The 23,902-nt window shown below is 33.0% G+C and overlaps 11 protein-coding genes across 11 annotated transcripts; 9 read left to right on the forward strand and 2 right to left on the reverse strand.

Moving 5' to 3' along the window:
* Positions 1-279: 279 nt before the first annotated feature.
* FG386_001191 (alpha beta hydrolase) lies at positions 280-891 on the forward strand (the record flags this gene model as incomplete). The annotated part of the gene is made up of 1 exon (XM_067340584.1): positions 280-891. One exon carries the CDS (start codon positions 280-282, stop codon positions 889-891), a length of 612 nt encoding a protein of 203 aa, XP_067196652.1.
* Positions 892-1,468: 577 nt separating this feature from the next.
* FG386_001192 (uncharacterized protein) lies at positions 1,469-3,907 on the forward strand (the record flags this gene model as incomplete). Its single annotated transcript, XM_067340585.1, has 1 exon — positions 1,469-3,907. The coding sequence occupies one exon, from the start codon at positions 1,469-1,471 to the stop codon at positions 3,905-3,907; it is 2,439 nt and encodes an 812-aa protein (XP_067196653.1).
* A 681-nt stretch (positions 3,908-4,588) lies between these two features.
* On the forward strand, positions 4,589-7,885 carry FG386_001193 (uncharacterized protein; the record flags this gene model as incomplete). The annotated part of the gene is made up of 1 exon (XM_067340586.1): positions 4,589-7,885. The coding sequence occupies one exon, from the start codon at positions 4,589-4,591 to the stop codon at positions 7,883-7,885; it is 3,297 nt and encodes a 1,098-aa protein (XP_067196654.1).
* A 672-nt stretch (positions 7,886-8,557) lies between these two features.
* Positions 8,558-9,772, forward strand: FG386_001194 (phosphatidylserine synthase I; the record flags this gene model as incomplete). The annotated part of the gene is made up of 1 exon (XM_067340587.1): positions 8,558-9,772. The coding sequence occupies one exon, from the start codon at positions 8,558-8,560 to the stop codon at positions 9,770-9,772; it is 1,215 nt and encodes a 404-aa protein (XP_067196655.1).
* A 998-nt stretch (positions 9,773-10,770) lies between these two features.
* Positions 10,771-12,612, forward strand: FG386_001196 (uncharacterized protein; the record flags this gene model as incomplete). Its single annotated transcript, XM_067340589.1, has 1 exon — positions 10,771-12,612. The coding sequence occupies one exon, from the start codon at positions 10,771-10,773 to the stop codon at positions 12,610-12,612; it is 1,842 nt and encodes a 613-aa protein (XP_067196657.1).
* Positions 12,613-12,950: 338 nt separating this feature from the next.
* Positions 12,951-13,667, forward strand: FG386_001197 (uncharacterized protein; the record flags this gene model as incomplete). The annotated part of the gene is made up of 1 exon (XM_067340590.1): positions 12,951-13,667. One exon carries the CDS (start codon positions 12,951-12,953, stop codon positions 13,665-13,667), a length of 717 nt encoding a protein of 238 aa, XP_067196658.1.
* A 481-nt stretch (positions 13,668-14,148) lies between these two features.
* On the forward strand, positions 14,149-14,970 carry FG386_001198 (uncharacterized protein; the record flags this gene model as incomplete). The annotated part of the gene is made up of 1 exon (XM_067340591.1): positions 14,149-14,970. The coding sequence occupies one exon, from the start codon at positions 14,149-14,151 to the stop codon at positions 14,968-14,970; it is 822 nt and encodes a 273-aa protein (XP_067196659.1).
* Positions 14,971-16,353: 1,383 nt separating this feature from the next.
* On the forward strand, positions 16,354-17,310 carry FG386_001199 (uncharacterized protein; the record flags this gene model as incomplete). The annotated part of the gene is made up of 1 exon (XM_067340592.1): positions 16,354-17,310. One exon carries the CDS (start codon positions 16,354-16,356, stop codon positions 17,308-17,310), a length of 957 nt encoding a protein of 318 aa, XP_067196660.1.
* Positions 17,311-17,373: 63 nt separating this feature from the next.
* Positions 17,374-18,516, reverse strand: FG386_001200 (uncharacterized protein; the record flags this gene model as incomplete). Its single annotated transcript, XM_067340593.1, has 1 exon — positions 17,374-18,516. One exon carries the CDS (start codon positions 18,514-18,516, stop codon positions 17,374-17,376), a length of 1,143 nt encoding a protein of 380 aa, XP_067196661.1.
* A 211-nt stretch (positions 18,517-18,727) lies between these two features.
* Positions 18,728-21,448, reverse strand: FG386_001201 (DNA repair protein RAD54-like; the record flags this gene model as incomplete). Its single annotated transcript, XM_067340594.1, has 1 exon — positions 18,728-21,448. One exon carries the CDS (start codon positions 21,446-21,448, stop codon positions 18,728-18,730), a length of 2,721 nt encoding a protein of 906 aa, XP_067196662.1.
* Positions 21,449-22,462: 1,014 nt separating this feature from the next.
* Positions 22,463-23,758, forward strand: FG386_001202 (uncharacterized protein; the record flags this gene model as incomplete). Its single annotated transcript, XM_067340595.1, has 1 exon — positions 22,463-23,758. One exon carries the CDS (start codon positions 22,463-22,465, stop codon positions 23,756-23,758), a length of 1,296 nt encoding a protein of 431 aa, XP_067196663.1.
* Positions 23,759-23,902: the final 144 nt, after the last annotated feature.

The raw sequence follows: 23,902 nt of genomic DNA on the forward strand, positions 1-23,902 counted from the left end.
TTATGTTTGATTTAGATTGCGAGAGATATACAAGGCACTTAGAAAATCAAAGAAAAAAGGAAAAGAGAGAACATTAATAAAATGTCGCATGAATTAAGGAACTACTGGGAGTTTTCTGAGAAAAATGAGTAAGTTTTTGGTATAGTGTTGCCGTATTTTTAATTCAATAAACTATTCTTTCATTTAAAAATATTGGTATTTCAAATAATTTTATGAAAAACATAACATTTTAATTTAAAAAATAGAGGGAAATTTTGGGTGAGAAATGGCAAAGGCTACATGCTTTCAGCAGTAGCCACTGTACACGATAAAAACAGTCCCAAAACAGCAGTAGTTTGTCATGGATTATTTTCAAATAAAGAGAATCGTCTTTGCCAGACAATAGCAAAGCATATGGATATGAATGTAGTTCGTTTTGACTTTAGAGGGAACGGTGATTCTGAAGGTTTGGAGTCATGGAGTTTTGGTGACTACCATGCAGAGGTTAATGAGGATTTGAGAATGGTTGTTGAACACCTGAGAAGTCTTGATTTGGATGTGAAAGTGCTTGTGGGGCATTCAAGAGGAGCAGTTGAGGTGCTCATGTATTCGTGGTTATATGACGATGTAAATATAATCATCAGTATATCGGCTAGATTCGATTTGGCTAATTCAATTATAAACAAGTTCATTGGAGACGAGAACTATGAGAAAATGAAAAACGGCGAGTTGGAATTTGTAGAGGTTGTTCCGAGGGATAATATACCTAGAAAAATTACAATGGAATGTTTAAATAAAAGAAATTTGGTAGATTACAATTCACTCAAAAATGTTGTCAATACCAAATACTTCCTACTTATTCACGGTAGTAAAGACGAAACAGTTCCTGTAGAGGTTAGTTGCAAATATTGAGACATGTTTACTTATCTGAAACTAATATTATTCTGTTATTCAGGACGCAAGTGAAATTGCCAAATTTATTCCTCCTCAAATTCCACATGAAATTGTAATTATTGAGGACGGAACTCACTCTCTTACGGAGACCAATGAGGTGAGATCAATAGTTAATTTGCACATTAAGAGAGTGGTTGATTCATTCAACAATGTCAATTTGTAGTTAATATATTGAATGTATATAAAAATAGATATAGATATTTTTTACATATATATGATTTATAACTTTTTTATTTTTATATTTATTTTATTTATGGCGTATTTATTACGTATTGGTGCATGCATGTCTATCACCCAATGGGGAAGGAATGACTAGTGAATAAAATAAAAATGAGAGAGGCTATAAAACAAAATATAAAGGTATATACTATAAATTAAAGTGAATAGATTAATAAGTTAGTATATAAATACAATATTATGATATCCAGATGTAAAAATTCAATAAGTTAGTACCAATTTCATTTTATAAAGTTAGTTAATAGATGAATGTCATATTGTTAAAAGGGTGAAATCATTTTTAAGCAGGTAAAAGAGAATGGCAGAGCAAGCATGGAATTGTGGAATGAGTTATATAGGCATAAGACTGATTTCAAGTCTAAAATTTTTGGACTTTGACGACATTGAGACGGCAAAGCCATGTGTGAGGACACTAAATGGGTATAAAGGATGTAAGTTATTCTTAGCAAACATAGAATTAGTGAGTGACATTCTCAAAATAGAACCTGGAGACAGGAATTACAGACAAAAGTTTAGTGAGAATTACAAAACACTTTTTCCCGACAAAAATAAAAGAATGTACAGAGTTGATGTTTTAGAAGCAGCTATTGAAGGTTATACGTCAATATGGGTAAATGGAGAGAAATTTGAATTTAAATCGGAAGTGATTTTAAACGGCAAAGCACTTTACGAGAATTGGTTATGCTTAGTGACGTTAATAATTCAACTAAAGGATTTGTTTGAGGGAAGAATAAGGGAAGACAAACATTCAAACATATTTGAGCCAGATGAGGACGATATATGGAAAAATAATGTTGTAAATGCACTACGTAAATTCGATAATTCTTGGATAACTTTTGAGGAAAGTTACATAAATGAGCTAATTTCTATAGAAATAATTGCAAGACGATTTATACTGAATATTCACAATTACATTATAAATAAGGAAAATAGCAAAAAAACAATTGAAGCACACAAAAACGAGAATATCTTAAGGAGTAGAAACAGATTGCAGAGTCCTGATGATGAAACGTCTTCCATCGAAAGACAAGAAGAAATAAAAGGTGTTTTTAATTCAACAAATGGAAATTTTGAAGAGATTAATGATTGTACCAATACCAAAGTTAATGTTAGAGAAAAAATTTGCTACGAGTATTTAGATACCACATTTTTTGACATGATTAAAAACCTTTACCATGTAATTAATATTGATAAAAAGGAAAGCGTTTCGGAGAACATTAACTTCTTCACATGGAAATTACTCATGCAAATAAGCAAACAGAGTGCAGACACCCCACATGGTAATATATCCGTGTTTGGCGCCATCAGTGAAAATTGCATTTCTGAATTAACATGCTTGATAGAAAGAATAAAAGAAATATGTGAATTTCCTGAAAGAATAGATCCGCACATTTGCAACAATACAGATTTGCAGCAACGGATAGTGAAATTAGAGGATTCTTGGAGACTTGCCAATAAGTTTTTGTCAAAGCTTACATCATTTGATGAAGAAAGTGTTGGGAGGCTGTCATTAGTTAAATTGGTTAAGTTTGTCCAAGAAATATTTAGAGTGAAGGAAAAGATAAGAAAGAGTAATTTTAAGAAGGAAGCAGGAGTTTTGAATCATGACTCAACTTCTAATGTTAACGAAAATTTAATTAAATTGGATATTGAAACAGTGAAAAGTAGTATACAAGTCCATGAAACTAGCAACGATTTATGCAATAACTTCATTGAAAAACTTGCAGAGTTTGATGTAGCCGCTTTTTTATCTCTTCCAAAATTGTGTTGTTTATTATTTCTCTTGGACCCAATAAACTGCTCAGATATAATGACTCAATTTTTGGGAATAAGTGATAATTGTGGTATAAAGGAGGGAAATGATGCATTAGTTGGAAAAAACCTTACAACAGATAATGAAGAAGTAAAATATTGTATAAGAAGTGAGTTTGATGTTTATTCAGAAAATAATACTAACGATATATTTGAAACCAAAAACAACAATATTTTTAAATGTTTAAATGCAAACAGGCTATTTTTGCTAAATTATGATAACAAATGTTTAAACTCGAATGAAGAATCGTTTAAAAAAATGGTTAATTTGTGGAATAAATTATCAAAAGCGGTAGAAATTTATTTATATAACCGTATGATAATAAAGTCAGATGAATTTAATGAAGAACTTTTACTTGTTTTCATATTTTCTGCCCTCATTGGAGAATGTTTATGTGGATTAGACCACATTAATAATTGCACTAATTGCACAGACAAAATGGAAATTATTGTTAAGAATAACAAATATAATGATTATCTTAAGAATATTATTGATTCTTTAATATCTTCAATTGAAGAAGTCAGTATATTAATGCAAAGAATATATCCCTCTAAGTGGAATGAATTTATAAAAATAACAACATTGTGTTTAACAAAAGCTCCCGATATCACTTCCGATGAAGGTTTCCAAGACAGTTGCAGTAAAAGTGACAATGATAAAAATATCAAAATTTCCGATAGTGAAGGTGAATACGGAAAAAATAATTCGAATAATGGTAAACTTAAAAAATTGTTTAATAACATTACTTCTATTTTTTACAGTAACATTAGATATTATGGTGAATTTACGTTAATTGGTAATGAAACTGACACAAATACTAACTTTTTAATAAATGATGAATATACATACATTGGTAATTCCACTAATAGTATGAGTAGTAATTCCAGCTCTAGTACCGAGAGCAACGCTATTTTATTATTATGATATCTGATACACTTTCTTTCAAAAGTAATATTTATATATATAATTGTACGTATTTTTTCTAATAAAGTTTTTAAATTCTATAAATCTTCACTTGCTATTTTTGTCCGCGACAACAAACATATTTATAATCAATCGCTTACTCAAAAAGTATAAGTTACTGTTAAATAATGCATTTAATCTGCATTATAGCCTTCTGTATCTTAGCATCACTACTGCTGATAATTATTTTCTATAAACAATTATAACAATATAGAATTATTTTTCCATTTAAGTATTGCTAATTATATTGTTTATGTGGACATATACCTTCAATTGCATGCATGCATGCATGCAAAAAAACACGTAACACAAGTATGTGCCAGATATTTCTCGTCAACGATATACTATAGTTTACAACTAAACTGTCTATTAATTTTAAAATTGTGTACCTAAATCTGTTATTTTAAATCTTTTCTTCAATTATTTTTTTTTTTTATATTGAAAATTAAATAAATATAAACAAAGGTTTAATGTTATAAACTTGAGGAAGGTCATCTTAAAAAAAAATAATTAATGTGAAAAATCTAATTAATAAAGCTTCCACCATAATAACTGAGTAGGTGAGGTTGTTGGATTAACTTTTAATTAAGTTTAAGCATAAATCAACTATTATTTATAAAAGGGATTTTAGTTCAGAATCTGATGAATAATAATTCAAATATAAATAATATTGATTATGAGAGTGAGAATTTGCCCTCAAAAGTAAACAGAGAGTTAGATCTAAGGTTAGAAACAACATGTGTAGAATCTTATGAAGATGGAGATGACTTGGGAAGGGCTTGGGATGATTCGCTGCTTTATACACCGCAATCAGGTGTGATATTAAAGAAGAATGTTGAAAACAAGGAGCAAGAGTTAGTTGGGACATACAATTCAAGTGATTCAGATTATAATATATACAATAAAGGATGGAGTTTGAGTTCAACTGAGATAATTAATAATCCGATCAGTAAATTAAAAGGAACGAGAACATTGAAGATAAATAAAAAACAAATATTTATAAGAAAATTAAATAAATTATTGAACGACATTAAACAATTTAGTGCAGCTGTTATAGTTTATATAATATACCATACAACAGTATTAAATTTATTTCCATCAATATATACTGTTAACAAGGAAATGAATAAAGATGAGATATATGAATACTATTATGTGCAATATATTATTCCAAAGGATCTTTCTACTAATATAATGGACTCATGTTACATGGCATGTGTAACTTATATAATAGTTTATTTTGTGGAAAAAGGACTAAGAAATATATTTAGAGAGTTAGTTAATAGAAATAACGAGACAAAAATATGTAGGAGAAAAAGACTGTTTTGTAATATATCTGGAAGGATGTTTGGTATAATGTGTTCATTAATAATAATGATAGGATTAACACAAAATATTGCACATGAGAGTTTGTTAACAAAAGGATTTTTAGTTCCAGATATTTGGTTTTCACTAGCAAAAGACAAATTTAAATATGATGACTATAAAGGACTTTCCAGTTATGTAATTCACACATTATTATATACAACTGGTCTGTTTGTGGACTTTTATGGATTTATAACAGCATTGAAAATGGTATTCACTTATGTACATTTACTGGATATGAGTATTTTATTTTCATATTTAACATTAGTTGTGGTGATAGGCTTGCCTTTAATGCAAGAAGGATTGCTTGGTCCGAAAAACAAATGCAATGCAAATGATTATCACTGGTATAAATTTAATACGACTGAATTAACATTTTTCAAAACATTTTCAGGTAACATACATACTGGTGATTTTAGAGGTCCGACAAGTACAAATTATCCACCTTTATTCTATAGTGAATATGTAACAATGGATGACGGAATAAAAATAGCAGTAGATGTGTATTTACCAAGAGTAAAATTCTTGTACAAATCATTACCTACCATAGTTGATATAACAAGATATAATAGGAGAATGGATGTACATTGGCCATTTACACTGTTTTCACTGTGGGGAGAACCCAGATCAACCTCAATGAATATATGGTCATGGCAAATAACACAGACATTTATTCCAAACAATTACGCTGTAGTTGTAGTTGATACTAGAGGAACAGGAGCAAGTACGGGTCATAGAGTCGTTGATTTTTCAAATAATGAAGTTAACGATTTTAGACAAATAATAGAATGGATAAAAAATCAGCCATGGAGTAATAGAAAGATAGGTGTTGGAGGTATAAGCTACGATGGTATGGCAGCAATAAAAACAGCATCTTCGTCACCAGGAGATAAAAACAAGGGTGGGGGTGACTACATAGAAGAAGAAAAAATATCTTTTAGAAATGAAAGAAATTTGGTAGATGCAGTATTTGCATTAACATCACCTATGAACGTCATAAAGGAATTAATAGAACCAGGTGGATTAATATGTAAACCATTTGTAGAAGATTATTTTAGTATCACATATTCATTTGAACAATATGGAACACCATTACTTCATTTTCTGAAAACGATAAGATATTATCCCTTCAAACTTGTAATCGCATTTTTATTGGTATTAGGAAATGTATCACCCGTTCAAGGATATAAAAGTATAAAGAAACAAGCATTAGAAATGCATCAAAAAAATTGGAATATGTCAAAAACAATAAAAAAATACAAGCATATAGATGAACCTGTTGAACTTGACGATGGAACATTAATAAATGCAGAAAAATTAGGAAATACAGAGGAAATTGCACAGTTATTGGGAAATAAAGGTGTTAGTGTTTATTTAACTACAGGATATTGTGATTCAGCAAATTCAAGAGGAGTGCTGCAATTTTATGATTCACTAATTGAATCTTCATCAAAAGCGTATGAAAAATATCTGTTAGAAGCAGGAAATAAAACACCAAAGGATAAGCCACATTATAAATTAATACTTGGTCCATGGACTCACTCAGGGAGAAGTAGTTGTTCACCATTTGGTGAAACAATATCATGTTTTGAACCTTCACTTTATTATGATTTGGTCAGATTTATGGATTGCATATTAAAGGGTGTATGTTGGGGAAAAGAGGAGAAAAACATCCATTATTATCAAGTAGGTGAGGAAAAATGGTATACAACTGACAAATTTCCACCACAAGATACAGATTATCTAAAGTTTACAATAGAAAAAAATATTCAATCTGATAAAATAAGCACAACTTCACAAGAATTATTGGTAAATCAACAAAATACAAGATTAGTCCAATTAGTATACACAGACAAAAAAGAAATCAAGAATGGTTCAAATACTAATAGTAGTGGTAATTATTTGCAAATAAAAGTAGATGATAATTATTTTTCCGAATATAGAACACGTTGGATGATAGCAATGCATCCCTTTAGAGTAACTGTGTCATACAATGAAGGTGATAAAATGACGTGGCATGCAGGTGAGAGGTATTATCAAAAAAGGAACAATCGCCAATATATAAGATTTGCAACATCGCCTTTTAATAAACAAATAAGATTAATTGGCAGTGTTTGGCTGAACTTTTCGGTACAACTAATGGATGGTTACGATGCGCCATTATATGTTTATTTGGAAGATATATCACCGGATAACAAAATTAAATATATAACGGAGGGAATAGCTCAAATAGGTCACAGACATGTTAATATGACAAAAAGTGCATTGGAAAATATTCCACATGGATCTGCCAGAAAAGTTATTCGTCCATTAACAAAGAATTATTATCAGCCTCTTCAAAAAATAGGAGATGAAATTGGAGTTCAAATTACATTAGAACCAATAACTTGGACATTTTTCAAGGGTCATAAACTTTCAATATTAATTACAGGAGCTGACAGCAGAAACTTTAAACTACACCATATATATCAAAATGTAAAGATAGCCAAAACAATAAATGTCAAACTGGACAACACATTTATGGTGAAATTACCAGTAATTAGAGAGGATTATAACAAGTGGAATGATTTATAATAATAATTGAAATTAAATTACCATTTAAAAGACAAACCAGAAAAAGTATACCATCGAAATAATAATAATTATTTATTTAAATAGGTATTTCAAATATTAATTTATATATTTACAATAAATTCAAATTAAAGGTGAATTAATTCAATAATAAAAGTAAATATAACCTATGTCAATTATAATTATAGAATTTCGTTAATTAACATTTTTATAGGTTTAATAACAAATAATTAAATCTACTAGTAATGTCAAACATTCCAACTAAATAATACTTCTTTCATTTTTTAGTAATTAATCATCAAATTTAATAAATAATTGAAATTTAATTAACGGCTATCAATTCAAGTATATTATTCAAAGACTTAAGGAGTGGGAAAGTGAAGATGTGAGGGGGCCCGCATTAACGAAAACAATTGGGGTTTCAAAGATAAGTAAAGAAATAAAATAGCAGCAATTACTTCCGTTCGCTTATTTCACTTTTTGGGGATTTTACAGACAGTATTATTGTTATTATTAGTCATAGATGCTATAAATTTGCAGTTATTTAAAAATAATTAATTTGTGATGAATGGACAATAGAGTTTATAAATAATAAAGGAATAGAGCAGTGCATATTTGAGTAAAAAGGCAAAAAAAAATTAAATAATAATATATTCAGGTGTTAATGAAATAGATATGGCTATTTTAAAAAATTCTTCGTATGAAGCTTCAAGTTTGTATATATCTAAGAGATCATGTGTTTATATATCCGCATTTGTTTTATTGCTTTTCTTGGTTTCCGAATTAATTTATGAAAATAACTTTTATTTTTTTGGTATATTATTTAATATATACAACTCAAGAATAAAACTAGGATTAATATCATCAATATTGGTATATTCTACAATTTCTATGTATATATTTCCAAAAGGAGTATATTATTGGCCAAACTACGGATTCTGGAAAATAATGTTTGGTTTTATTTTACTATATTTCCAGTTTTTGGTTTTTCTATTATTTCAGAATATGGAGGACATAAAAGCAGCATTGGAATACATTGATCCAAGCTTAAAAACGAGTTCATTTGAAGTGAATTATGCTTCTGGGAATTCATGTTCATTATTTGATAACTCTAACGGCATCTTATCAAATGTGAGATCAAGAATAGATACATTTGTAATAGCTCATTTCGTTGGTTGGGGAATAAAAACATTAATATTGCGTGATAACTTTTTAATATGGTTTAATTCCATATTTTTTGAATGGTTGGAAATAACTTTTAGACATTTATTGCCTAATTTTCACGAATGTTGGTGGGACCACTTACTACTGGATGTATTTGGCTGTAATTTACTAGGGATTGTATTTGGTAATATATTGATTAATAAATTTAATTTAACAAAGTATAAATGGCATGCAGATAAGCGAAGATGTGATAACGACTATAGAAAAGACAATGTTGTTACATTAAAATTGCCGTCTATACTATCAACATTAAGGGGTTATTTTTCATTTATAATATTAACACTAGTTGTTCAGTTGATAGACTTAAATTATTTCTTTTTTAAAGCGGAATTCTCAATGCCAGTTTCGCATTGGATTTTTATGATTAGAACGTCGTTACTGGCAATATGTGGTTCATCGGCAACGAGAGAACTATACGAAACATTATCAACGAGTTCATCACCACATTACGGAAAAATTAATCTTCAATGCTTGATTCTAACAATGGTATTGTTTACAGAAACTCTTCTCTGTTGGAGATTCAGACATTCTTTGAATGCAAAAACACTATTACCTCCAATGTTTATTTCTGTTGTTTGGCTAATTTTATTTTTATTACTAATAACTATTTTTATTTTATTGAAAAAGGGATTAACATGTGAAAAAAAAATAATCAAGAAAGAGTAATATATATCATTTGCTTATTATCCTTAAATACGTATTTGTTACTATGTTATAACTTTTTGTTTATTTATGTAACTTTTTTTATTAAAGTTATTACAATTTTATTTACGTATAGTAATGTTTTATACTAATGGTAATTAAGTGATATCGTTTTAATTTTTGGGAGTTTTGTTTTATTTCATTTAGTAATCATTGTGTTTTAAATAATTAGGTCGTATTTATTTGAGTTAATTTTAAAATTTATTTATATTTTAAGTAATAATACAAAGTTAAAAGAGGGGCATAAGGGTGAAGAAACGGTGAAATAAGAAAGAAGGTAAAGACATTAATGTCTGCATTAATTATCACATTTATTTCAATTTTACGCTCAACATTATCTTTTCTCACGCTTTCCTTTTTCTCCTGTTGACTAGTTAGGCAATTAATAAAAGATTTTAGAATTACTAGCAGTTTCAGTAACAATTCCTTTAGAGCAGCTTTGTAGACTATTTACTATCGTTTTTAAATCGTTTAGCTCAAAATAAAAGTCAGTAAAAGAGATGGACAATCACATTATACCACTTAAAATTAAATTTTTACTTGAATTTTTAGTTTATGCTAACTTTAAGGGAAAAATACACACCCCACAAGAAAACCAAACATTCATACAGGGCCTCTCTCTGTGTCTAACTTAGCTTATAAATAATAACATCAAGAGAGAATATGTATTCTGTTCATTCACTTATAAACTTGAAATAAATAGTTGCACTTATTAAGTCTTGATTACAGCAGTTTGCTATTTTGACGACAAATCTTTTTATATTTTGAATAAACATGTAAAACCAACACGCGGGCTTCCCTCTTAGGCGCTCATTTGCATAGTAATTTTAGAGCAAAGGATATAGAATACATGAAGTGTAAAAATGGGAGCGAGAAAAGGAAAAAATAGGTAATATAAGGGAACCGGATTAAAATAAAAGATAGTGTGAGAAAGAAGCATTAGGTAGAGTCTAGCAGTAAAGATGCCGGACAAAAGCATTCTTCAGTCTGCGTTTAGTTCAGACTCGCCCTCAACGCCTTCAGGGTACATACTAAATGAGGTATCGAATTATAGTTTTATAAATGACAGTAATTGTATATATTTGGAGAGTTATTTAATAAAAAAGTTGAAAAAGAATGACCCGATTACAAAATTCAAGTGTTTGAGAATAATAAAGCATTTATGTGATAAAGGGAATCCAAGTTTTAAAATGTTAATTCAGCGTCATGCAAACCAAATAAAGCATTGTCAAGGGTATAAGGGAGTTTATGATCCGGTATATGGCGATACCCTTTCTGAACTAGTTAGAGAGGAGGCATCTCACTGTTTAAAGTCCATTTTCAGCAGCAACAATAGAAGTGATTGTAATATAAGGGTTACGAGCGGCGATAATATGAGGGTAATTGGAACAAACAACAGGATGATGGGGAGCAAAATGAATAACTGTGGTGACAGCGGCAGCAATAGCTGTGGAGTGAGTAATTACGGGAACAGGATACACGGATTCGGCAATCCTAACTTCATCGACAATTGTGAATATAGCGACAAGTCCAATATATCTAGCATAGGAAATTCAATTATTTATAATGCAAAAATAGGAAGATATAGCCAAGTAGTTGAGGACATTTCGGACCTGGTTCTCAAGGTTATACCTAATAAACTGATAAACGGAATTTCTAATTACTATACTGGCACTGGGAATGGCACGTGTGGCTTGTCCTCTGCTAATTGCAACAGACAAAGAGCAATTTACAATCTGAACAGCAATATAAGACCTGAGAGGAACATTTTGGAGTATAGTGGAGACACTGTGAGACGAAATGGTGCAGTAAATGGTTTTTCTAGTGGAAGTATTGTAAATGATTTTTACGCAAACGGAGAGAGAATAAATAGTAAACAGGAGCATTTATGTAGATTTTCAAGATTTGAATCTAAAAAAGAAAACTCCGGTGAGAAACAGATCTCTTACGTGAAAAATGATCTTTTGGAGGCTAACTTCATTGAAAACTATTGTTCCGTTACCGGTTTAATTGTTACTCCTTCAAACGAACAGTTGCAAAACAGCATTAGAGAGATACTCAAGTTGGATGTTCCTCTTGTGATTAGTTTGTTACATGAGAAATTGAAACACTATTACTATGATCACTGTGAAATCAGCAGCAACAACCCAAATGAAAAAAACAGTGAGCATAATAAAATCAACATCGGAAGTGATTCCGTTAACATTGACGATTCAAAATGCTCCCTGTCTCCAAACAATGCAAACTCAAACAAAGTAAAAGTTGTACATAGAATACTTTGTCTTCTTCTCTCTTTGCTTGAGTTAAATGAAACAACAAAGGACTACCTCATTAACTACTCAGACCACAATTTTACTCAGTTACTCAATAACATTTCCAACCACAATTCGCAATTTAAAAAGAAAGCAAAGTTAATAACAGAGATAATTAACAGTGGTTATCAAAACAGCACTGGGAATCGTTCAGGAGTTTTAAAGACTGACTTTGCCTCGAAAGACTGCATTGAAATAACCGACAACCTCATTGATATTGACGACCAACAAGACAATAATGTCCTCATCCTTGGAGGAAACGGAGGATTTAAAGGCAGCGAAGTCAACATCGTAGATCCGAGCGGAAATTCAGACCTCCAGAAGACAGAAAACACCAAGGAACTTAACACTCTATTCAAAAATTTGTCCATCAAAAATCGCAAAGTGAGCAGCGAACACTTTGATAACAAAGGCCCTTTGTCAGACACCATAACTGATAGTGGAAAAAAGGAATCAGGCTACATCGGCTCTCTAATAGACTTTGACTTCTAAATACAAAACTTCAGTTCTACTAGCTTCACCCCGTTTTTAAATTAAGTTGTGTTTGTACGGCTTCAGTGCACTCGCATTATGTGAGTGGTTTTGGCGCCAACCCACTAATATTTAGTTCATGTATACTGTGTTTTTTCTCGCAAGCATTGTAGATGTTTGTTGACACCTTTTAGAGAAAACTGGGAAACGAGTGCTTGGTCTAGCGGACGCCAGGGTGTTGTGTGAATGTGTATCTGATTGCTAGACAACCGACCAAACATCGATTTTATAGTAGATTCTGTGTAGAGTTGGATAATCATTGAGGGGAATGTACCCAAGTGGCAGTAGTGTGCTTGAAAATGGAGAGTTATGTCCCGGTGAAAAACAAGAATAAAATGGCTGAAATAGCGAGAATTCAGGAGGAGATAAAGGATGAGGTGTTAAGCTGCATAAGGGAAAGGGAAAAAATGATGTTAGAGTTGCAGAAAACAACGGAAAACATAGGAAACAAAATGATTGAGGAGACGACAATGAAGGTTTTGCACAGAATAGAGGTAATTATGAACACATTAGAGAGTATATTATGCAGATGCGAGATGGTGGAGGCAAAGTTCACAAATACAAAGAACAATTCAAGGGAGAACGTGCACAAAATGCAAATAAACCGTCTGAATACAGACTTTGAGAAAATTAGACAGGAACTGAGGAGTTACTATGCGGTTATTGAGAGAGTAACTGGCATTTTCACGAACGCAAATCAAACGAACAACTACGCAATTAAAAGCATAAATGACAAAATATCAAGGCTTTCGGGAAGCAAAAGTCACTTTGGTCTGCACGAAAGGATCAAGGAATTCGGAAACAGTTTTGAGAATAACTCGAGAATCAACTTATTTAATCCGCACAATCAGTTCAACAATTTTGTCACACAAGAGTTCAAAAGCATAAAAAGCGCTATCAACTCCACCTCAAAGTCAAGAGAGGAGGCAGACGACGGCATCGCAAACGCAATGAAAGAGTTCACAGAAACCCTTCAAAATGGCCTGAAAATTGCTGTTAACAACTCAAAGTTTTGATTTTCCGCTTTTTTCATTTACTTTGCACGTATGTCCACTTACGCCAGAAATTGCCTCCCACAACTTGGCGCCATGCGGGCAGCATTGCAGTGACTGTGGGGAGTGTATTAATTAGTCTGCATAGCTTTAGCCGTATGCATAGTGTGCTGTTGAAGTTATTTGTATCTTTTGGCCGTCTATTCGCGTCTTGTTGTTCTTAAATCGTGCATTTGATTTGTTTGTGGATTTTTTCTGAAGTTATATGGGTGACGGGGTGGGAGCCGGCGGGTCCGCAAAATCAAAGCCGTGAATGCGAATACTCGATTTGTTCTTAGCTTAGAACTAACATATTTTAAGACCGAAGTCTAGTTAATTGTTTTTCTAAAGACAAAGAGTAAGCTTTCTCCCTGTTTTCTTTGCCAAACTGACTAAACCGTTTTCTCAATTTTAGATACACCTTGCGGAAGGATAACTTGCTTAGTACTGCTAGAGTTTCGCAACGATGACTGACATATTGGAGAAGAACGTTAAATTTGCAAGTGCAGCCAAGTATTGTGCAGAAAATGTAGCCACTTTTTCAAACGAAGAGCTGCTGGAATTGTATGGATACTATAAACAGGCAACAGTGGGTGATTCTCCAAATTCCGGCTCTTCTTCGGTTTTCTCGGTATTTAGTCTTAAGGACAAGGCTAAGGCCAAGTCTTGGGCCGAGAAAAAAGGAATTAGTCCAGAGGACGCAGCTGAAAGGTACATTAAGCTTATTGACAAGAAGAACCCTGAGTGGGAAGCGACTATTGGTAAGGGTGCACTAGAAACTTCGCTCTCAAATTCTGCTTCTATTCCTGTAGTGGCTTCTCCAGATGATAAGGAAATAGAGGAGATTGATATTGAGAGTAAGGGCATTATAAACGATGCCCTGTTAAATCCTAACTTCAACGAGAGTAACTGTTCTAACGTTATTTTTGATGCATTTTGTTCGCAGGTAAACAATAATAGTACAAACTATATAAAAGATGTTTTAGAAAAATTTCAGTTCCTTTCGAGGTCAACTAGTTCTGAAGGTTCAACCGCTCTTCACTACGCCTGTGATAGGGGTTACATCGAACTTTCTACGTTGTTACTCAAGTATGGGGCCGATCCAAATGGTAGAGACAAATTTGGAGACACCCCTCTTCATATTTCGGCCACACGTGATAACTTGGAGTGCGTTAAGCTTCTATTAAACTACGGTGCTGATCCTTTTAAAGTTAATGACGATAATCTCACACCAAAAGACGTTGCTGATAAAACTGAAATAATTTCGCTTTTGTCCAGCTCTAGATAGTGAGAATAGACATGGCGTTTCGCTCTAAAAACCACAATTAATGCCTGGATTATAGATAAAAACACGAGCAACAACCGGCACACAAACAACAGGAGTCGAGATCGCTTCTGTTGTTGAGTATTACCTGGTTTTTTTGGCATGAACAGCTGCAACAATTCAATACTTTTTGCACACTTTCTGGTTGCTGAATTAGTTGCGTTTTATTGTTATTACTATTATATTGGACACCGTATTTGTATCCTCCTTGCAGTATTAATTTGTGTAGACATCCATTACAACTTACACACTCGCTTTTATTACTGTAAGTGTTGCCTCCTAATATTATCCCGTTGTTTCTTCTAATTAAACCACCATAACCCCTCGCTCCGCATATGTGTTTATCGATTTTCGGGTATATCAATCTGCTTATCCCAATGGGATGCTTACATCCAGTGTTACAAATACAGGCTCTTGTGCAGGGGCAAGTTGCTTGTTTTCTGTTGCAAATTATATAACTCACGTTATCCGTCATATTGTTCCTGACACACATCTTTTCCTCGTACTTTATAGTAATAACTTAAGGTTGCAGTAAATATGTGTGTATTTGCTTATTGTGTATTGTTTGACTGTTTTCCCTTTAAGCGTCGTTCTACACTGATTTTTTGGTACTCGTTTAACTTTTGTCCTTTTTTCTTTCCGTTTTTTCCGCAGGTCTGGTCTAGTCTAGTATAGTCTAGTCTGCCGTTTATACTTGGATAACGGTCTATAAATGCCGGAAAACTCGAAATGTTTTCCGGCATTTTTAACTTAAAAGAGTTTCAAGTGTAGCCTTTCCAATATCCAAAAATCACCGATTCGCGTTTTGCTTTGTTTCCAATTTACTTCGCAGTTGATCCGGGTATGCATTCCTTGCAGCAATTATGTCCAAGCTTTAGCCCCAAAATAAAGTCTGTTCTGAATGCCGCCTAAATTATGTACAAGCAGAGCATAAGTTTAGTCCAACAGTGTCCTTTGGTCGCTCCGCTAGTGCTCGTACTTGTATTTATTAGCCTTCTGTTACGACCATGCATATTCGCGTTTGTGTCATATTCCACTAGTGCTGATAGATCCTTCACTTAGTACAACCAAAGCCGCCTAACTGAATCAAACTAAAGTTAAACAAATATGTCGTCAGTTTTCTTGTGGAAATAAGCATTATTTGCATGCATGCATGCATGCAGTTCCTAGCATACCAGCTAAAGTTAATTTGTCAGGTTTGCCCTAAAATTGTGGAGGAATAGGAACTAGGCGTTTAACTTCGTTGGCGAACAACAATGTGTATAAAAAAACACAGTTGAGGTTCTTAGGTTTCTCTAGCACTTTGTGATACATTTGTTGGATTTTGGACCCACTGGAGACTTAATGATGGAGAGTGGGCATGCAGGAACAAGAAACTGCATTTGCTTGCTCATTTTATTGGTTATAGCATCCAGCTCAATATTTGTTATTGATTTTGTGAAATGTGAGGAAGAAAAAACTGCAAAAAACACCTATTTGGAGAGCATAAAATTGTTGTTGCAGAAAATATGTGAGCAAATAGATAAAAAAAACTGGGAGGAATACGAGAGTCTAATAGAGTGTTACAATTCTTCAATATACTTAAACGAATACCTTTGGTTAATATCTTCATTTACATTCGCTCAAGAAAAATTGAACAACGAATTAACTTCAATCATGGTACTACCCAACAGTTTGGAAATAAAAGACTGCATCAAAGTGAACGAAAAACAGTGCATTACAAAGGCAATCATAAAAAAAGAGAATGGTAAAATATTTATTGAATATAGTGACTTAGATGAAATAGTAACACCTATTTTAAACGAATGCAACGTTAAAAATCCGCATGTTCGTTCTAGTTTGAACACTTTATGGTTGGGGTCAAACAATAAATTAGCAGAAACAGCCCGGTACCAAAGTTTATTGGTGGGTAAAGGGTATGCGGAACTGTTTGAATTTGGTGACTTATTTGGTGACCTTTCAGCGTTAATTTGCTCTGACGTGAAAAAATACATATACTCAGATGTTTATAGATCTAAAATAAAGAGCAGTATATCGAATATAATTAACAGTGATAAAAATGGCAGTAACATTCAGGATCCAATATACGTTAGAATTCCAATTAAATACGACTTTGAAACTCAATTAGACGAGGGTATATGTCAAAGAATAAAAAACTCAATCCCAAAACTAGACGAATGCAATAAATTGGAATTGCATATAGAAGGGAGTGATAAGCGTGTAGTTCTTAATAACGTAAATAATATTTTAACTGAATGTGAACCTAATGAAAGCAAAAGAATAATTACATGGAAAATACATTAAATGGTTATCATCCAAAACAATAGTTAAAAACTTGCATCTTTAAATACAGTTATTTTTACGCTGTTATGCGTTTAGTAATTGTGATATCTTCTTGGTTAACAGGCCTTTTTTAGAAGCATGTTTTATTAAAGTCAGAATAAATGGAAGAAAATCATGTCTTCTCCTCTCATTTTCTCTTCTCCATTCATTTCGAATGCGCCTTTCGGAATTCAATATAGATAATTTGTCATTGATTTCCAGACTTATATTATTTATCTCGTTCTTTATTTCGCCTACACCGTCAGGTATTTCCGCAATAAGTGACTCTATTTCGCCTTCGTCGCAAAATAAATCCTCGCTGTCCAAATATTCGCTTTCGTTACATTCTTCAGGAATATATTCACCATTTAGACTCATTAACTTTGCTATGTGAACTTGTTTTTTTCTGTTCAATTCCTTTAACTTTAGATTTAGGCTGCATATTTTGTCAGGAACAACCGCCATTAAGCTGAATCTGATTTCCCCACTACCATCATCGTTTTTATAAAGTCCCATTCTTCTTTTAACCTCGTCTATTGCAATGCACACCCACATTTTCGGATTCTCATATAATAAACCAACATTGATATTAGTGTTACTGTTGTTGTTTCCGTTTGGTTTTCCTAGTTTAACCACTCCAGATGCAAGACCGTCCAACTCATAGACACTGTCACCGAATGGAACGTAACAAACATAATGAAACGCATCCCCTTTAGTTCCCTTCGTTTCTGGATCAGATATCTCTAGAGATGACATTGGATGAAATGAGTTGTGAGCTGCTCTCAGTACTTCGCTGTTGCCTATTACAAGTCCTTTTGAAGCAGCGTCGAATTCGGCTGAGAACTTTTTTAACTCACTCAAGTGAGGACCTATATTTATATCCTCTCTATTCAATAAAATGGAAAGTATTGCTTGTGTCGCACAAGCATTGTTTATTACCTGATGTGCATAAAACATCCCAAATGGTGCCTCAATTGGAGCATTTATATGTGTCTCTTTTGACCTCCCTATAAATTTGAAGAGAAATATTATCCCATATATGTTGCCAAACTCGCTAATTATACTGTTAATTCCACAATCACTATAGTCATATATCTCTGTAAATTGTACCCCTTCAACTCCATACTTTTCAATTAACTCTGTAAAAACCCCAGGGTCACTTTCTATGGTACACCAATCGCTTGACATCCTATTATGCTAAACTCAAAGTTTAAATATCTGTAACACTTATCCCACCCTGCTTTAATAAAAACAGTATGTGTTGTGTCTTCCCTTCATTAAAGAAAGTTCACTCAATTATTATCTTTATTATTTCTATATTCACTTGCGGAAAAAAAAATTATAATCTTTACATTGATACTGTTGGCGCCAAACGGAAACTTGGCACTTTTTTAATTAATTAATCGTACATTTCGCTGTTTGTTGAGTCGCAGTCGACTTCCATTTCCTCGTATTCTTCTGCGCTAAATTCACTTTCATCTTCTTCATATTTCTCCGAACTGCTGCAATCATTCATTTTATACATATTCTCACTGGATTCTGCTCTTCTCGCTCCTGTATCTAAAGGCACTTTTTCACCAAATACATTCACAACCGTGCTACTTAAATCGCGTTTATGATTCTCAGTGTTGTTGTTATCAGTGATTCCACTAAATTTGTTGCCATTTTCAACATTCATGTCTGTGTTTTCTTTATAATTATTCTCGTTTTCATCGCTTTGACTTTGAAGTTCAATTCTACAGGCCATTACAAATGACACTGGCGAAAAATTGTGAGGCAATTCAAATGGATTGGACTTCCTTTTTTCAGTCATCTCGTCTTCCGTTGCGCCGCTATTACTACCTATGCACTCGTTTAGGGTAACTGATAGTATTTCATCGGGGACGTTACTAAATGAATAATAATGTCCCCAAGTATTTAACTCGTCTTCCATTCCTGTTGTTTGCGGAACCATATCTAAAATATTACCCTCATCGCTGTAACAACGATTGCATTGAATCATATCATGCGTATCTGAAATTGTATCTTCTCTTAGAGTAAATAAATCTCTAACTAAATCTGCAGAAATAGAATCCTTTAGTTCATTATTACCTGTGGAAGTAACAAGCATCGCACTAAGGCCATCTTTGCATAACTGTCTTTGGTATATCTTTTCCTCAATTGTTCCAGTTGAAAACAATCTATAAATATAACAATTTTTCTTTTGACCGTCTCTCCAGACTCTAGCCAACGCTTGTTTATCATTGGCAGGATTCCAATCTGGATCAAACATAACAAGTCTATTTGCTCCAATAAGATTAATCCCACATCCACCTGCTTTTGAGGAAAGTAAAAAGGCAAAGCTATTTGAATTCGGGTCGTTAAATGTTTTAACCAAATTGTGCCTTCTTGTAATGCTTGTTGAACCGTCTAGACGAACACATGGTACTTGAAGATCTCTGCATAGCGACTCAAACAAATCAAGTGTCTGTGTATAATTACTTACCAATACAACCCTATCTTTAGTACTACTTCTTATATGAAATAAAAGTCTTGACAATAAATAAAATTTACCACTTAGATTCGGTTTTGAGTTAAATCCAGATCTTGAATTTCTTAAGCTTGTTGCGAGTGCCGCAGTTCTTCTATTAGCATTACCACTGCAGTCACTGTTATACTCACTACTTGAACAATAGTTTTTTCCATGCATCATCTCAAAATATTTTTCACAACCTTCAAAGCCTTTTCCAAAAGTACCGTTGTTCTTTGGTCTTATTAATAAAGGATGATTACATAACTTCATCAATGATTGTATCGAAGATAACACTTGCCCAGTAAGACCAGATGAGTTACTAACACCACTGACACTATTCTCAGAATCGAGAATCTTTTTGCATGTTGATGATCTCAAAAACTTTTTGTACAAGTAATTCTGTATCGGCGTTAAATTGCAGAAAACGTTTAATATTATTTTGGGTGGTAGCACTTTTGCCAGCAAGGTATTAGCACGTCTAAGAATAAAGTGGTTAGTTATATTTGATAATTCCATTAATCTTTGTGTTGCCAACTCTTGTTGATACTCAGTTGCGTCTGGTTCTCTTCCTTCTAATATTGGGTTTGCATAAAACTTTTTAAATTGAGTTACGTCCCCCAACACCTGTGGATTAGCAAGCGAAACTAATGAGTAAAACTCAACCAGATCATTTTGTATTGGCGTACCACTTAACAACAATCTTTTTTTAGCTGGAAGATTGTTTATTGATATTGCAGTTTTCGTTCTATCATTTTTCAGTCTATGCGCTTCGTCACAAATAACCAAGTCAATTGGAACATCATCTAATTGCTCCACATGCATTCTAAATGTCTCATAAGAAGCTATTAATATTCTGGAAGCCATATCATACTTAAACCCAGCAAACGACGATATCACTTTCTCTCTATCCTTTTCGGCTACTGCAGTGCATTTGCACTTTCCCTGTAACCATTTATCTATTTCAGACGACCAATTTTTAACAAGTGATGCTGGACACACGACTACGGCTTTCCTTACCGAAGGTTTACCATCAAATCCTTGATTCAGTAGTGTCCATAATATTGTAATTGACTGAAGCGTTTTCCCAAGCCCCATATCGTCCGCCAATATACACCCATTGCCATTAAAGTCTCTCAGTCCCATTAAACACTCAAAAATAAACATTACACCCTGTCTTTGATGCTCCCTCAACCACTTTGTTAACATTGGATCCACTTCAATTTTTCTAATAACATTTCCACTCTCGTCCTGAGAATTCCAAAGAACCAAAGGATTAACACTAATATTCTCGGAATCGTCATTTTTAACCACCCTTTCGTCGTATTTATGGGTTAGCTTAAAACTAGTTCGCTTTAATGTACTGCAAAAAGTTGAATCCCTTGGGATTTTACAACCAAGGGTCATTTTTCTGCTTTCCTCGCTTACCCCTGGAACGTGTCCAGACATTGGTGATCTGAATGACTTAAAGTGTAACGGCTTCCCTGAATCGACAGACAACATTGACATTATTGGAGTTCTAATTAACATTATTTCAATGCTTTTCTCGGATGACACATCCTCCAAATTTTCACCATTTTCTCTGTTCTTGTTGCTGTAAACCTTTATCATTTTTATTATTTAAATATTAGTATTGTTGAAATTTTGATTTATCTCCTCTTGCTTCGTTAATTTGCTCAGTTTCTTTTCCTAGCTTTAGGCGTCCTTATGTTGTCGTACTCCCTCAAATCGCACCTATTTAAACCTCAATGATTAATATACTATTAATCACTATTTTATTTTATCCCATACACCCTTTTTGCATGTCCGCCTACACTACGTGGGGGGAAAATTGCGAGGAAGGTGCAAGAGATAAAGCACGATAACGACCAACGATAAAATAAAAAAAAGTACAAGGAAAATACTGTTTATATATTTTAGCCGTCTTTGATGAAAAGAGAATTTTTACAAAGTTTTATATCCCATGCTTTCACATGCATTTTTTTCTTCCACAAGAGAAGATTTGCCTAAACAACGGTACGCAAATTTTGTTTACATGCAAAAAACAACTAAAAAATGGGAAAAATACAATAGTAACTATGGGAGTGCTGGCAAAAGTAAGTTGGCGACTAAAATAGGATACACATACTATGAATTTTCACAGAAATGCGTTTATGTGAATATATGGCGTGGATTCATATATATGTAGCGATATCAATGTGAAACAGAGAGCAATAGTTATAACTCGTGTGTCTTGCATTTCTCTGTATATTAATCTTTATTGCGCCATAAAGTATAATGTAGGTAAATAATAAATATATCTGGCGCCACTGTGCCAGATATATTGGGTATCCTAGAGTATAATTACTAGATTAAATAAAAATTGAACAATTAACACAAGGTAAGGAGCGAATAAATAACTAATCTCAGTCATATACACACCACCTGTATTTTGAAAAGATATACATGTTGTTGTTGCCTTTTCCCCATTCTGTCGTTTTTTAACTCCAAATTTGTACTGAAATAATGAGCCGGAATTAAAGGTCGTTGGCGCCTTTAAGTGGTATTTTCAGACAAGTAACTTGAAAAAGCGAGGTAATAAATAGATATACATGTAAATTAATACTGAAGCAGAAAATAACTGAGATGACAGGTGAACTTAATTCATGTGAAATAGGTGTTGTTACAAACACTAATGATGAGTATGTTGGTGATTCAGGACTAAACAAAGTGCAAAGAGCGCAAAATGGTGCAAATGAAACAGACTGTTTAAAATTAAACAGGTGTTATTCTAAAAGACAGGTATTGGGGAGAGCGGATAGTTTTGGTCATGGAATTCATTGTATGAAGAAGGTTTGCAACGTGTCTTCCAGTTCTGCTTACCTTTCTTCAACTCTTCCATTTATAAAAAGTAAAAAGTACAGCAAAAAGAGAGTACCACTATTGTCATCCTCGTCGCATTTATCATCTCCTGTTTCAGAGTCTGAATCTAATTCAAATTCCAGGTCTCCATCTTCTCTAACCTTGATTTCGAACTCTGAGGATATCAAGTTCGAATTTGGAAGCTACGTGAGGAAATTGGTAAATAATATAGGCGTTGTTTCAAACCAAACAGACAATAAGAGCAAAAAAGAGGGATTACTCTCCATTAACAACGGGAGTCGAGTCTCTGAAGATAGTGAAACAGATGACTGCAATAATATATCAGTTGTATCCTCACTTGAGAGCATTGAATGGTCTCCGGAAGAGAGAGTTATAATTACGGATATGAGCATTCCGATACCAAAACATAATTTTTATTCTAATTGGAAGAAGACAATGGGCCACCAAGAAAACCCAAAGACGCCTCAGTTCAGAATTAAAGACGATTGCTCGCAATTTGATTTACCACTATTAGGAGTGTCCAGTGATTCAGAGGGGAGCATTGAAGGCAGTGGCTATTCATCAAAATGTAATTCAACTGACTCATTTTCAAATTTGTGTGGTAATGATAATGCTGAACTTATTATTGGTATCGCTCCCTGCTCACATCTATCCTCCTCATCCTCTTCATCATTCTCCTCAACCCTTACTCTTTCGCCTTCTAGAGAATACAATAACACCTGCAAAAGTAAGTATCATGCTGAAATACCTAGAGAAGTAATATGTGGTAACGTAGTTAAGAGCGACAATGGTGTTTCTGAATCGAATATAGTCAGAAACTCACCATTCATACCTATTCGAAGTAATATGATATGGAGAAACACTTTAGACCTGTTTCTTTCTCAGTGGACCGATTATTTTTCAAGAAGACATTCATTTGATTCAAGCGACGTGGAAAATGCCATACAGTTTTTTATTGGTTTGGACAACTCAACCTTGAATGCAGTCACAAGTTCTCTGGTTCATGTGAGTCACTGTGCTAGATATTCTCAAATAAGAAAATTGAATGACAGTTTATAACATTCAAGACCTAATTCTAAATTTTATAAATTAACATTTAAATGATTTTTTACATTTTATATTAAGTTAAATAGAGGAACGCGGAGTAATTGGGACGCTAATTAAATTATTTAGTTTATTCATACCGTGTATATACTATAAATC

The sequence above is a fragment of the Cryptosporidium ryanae genome (genome assembly GCF_009792415.1).
Source record: "Cryptosporidium ryanae isolate 45019 chromosome Unknown contig_21, whole genome shotgun sequence".
Lineage (NCBI taxonomy): Eukaryota > Apicomplexa > Conoidasida > Eucoccidiorida > Cryptosporidiidae > Cryptosporidium > Cryptosporidium ryanae.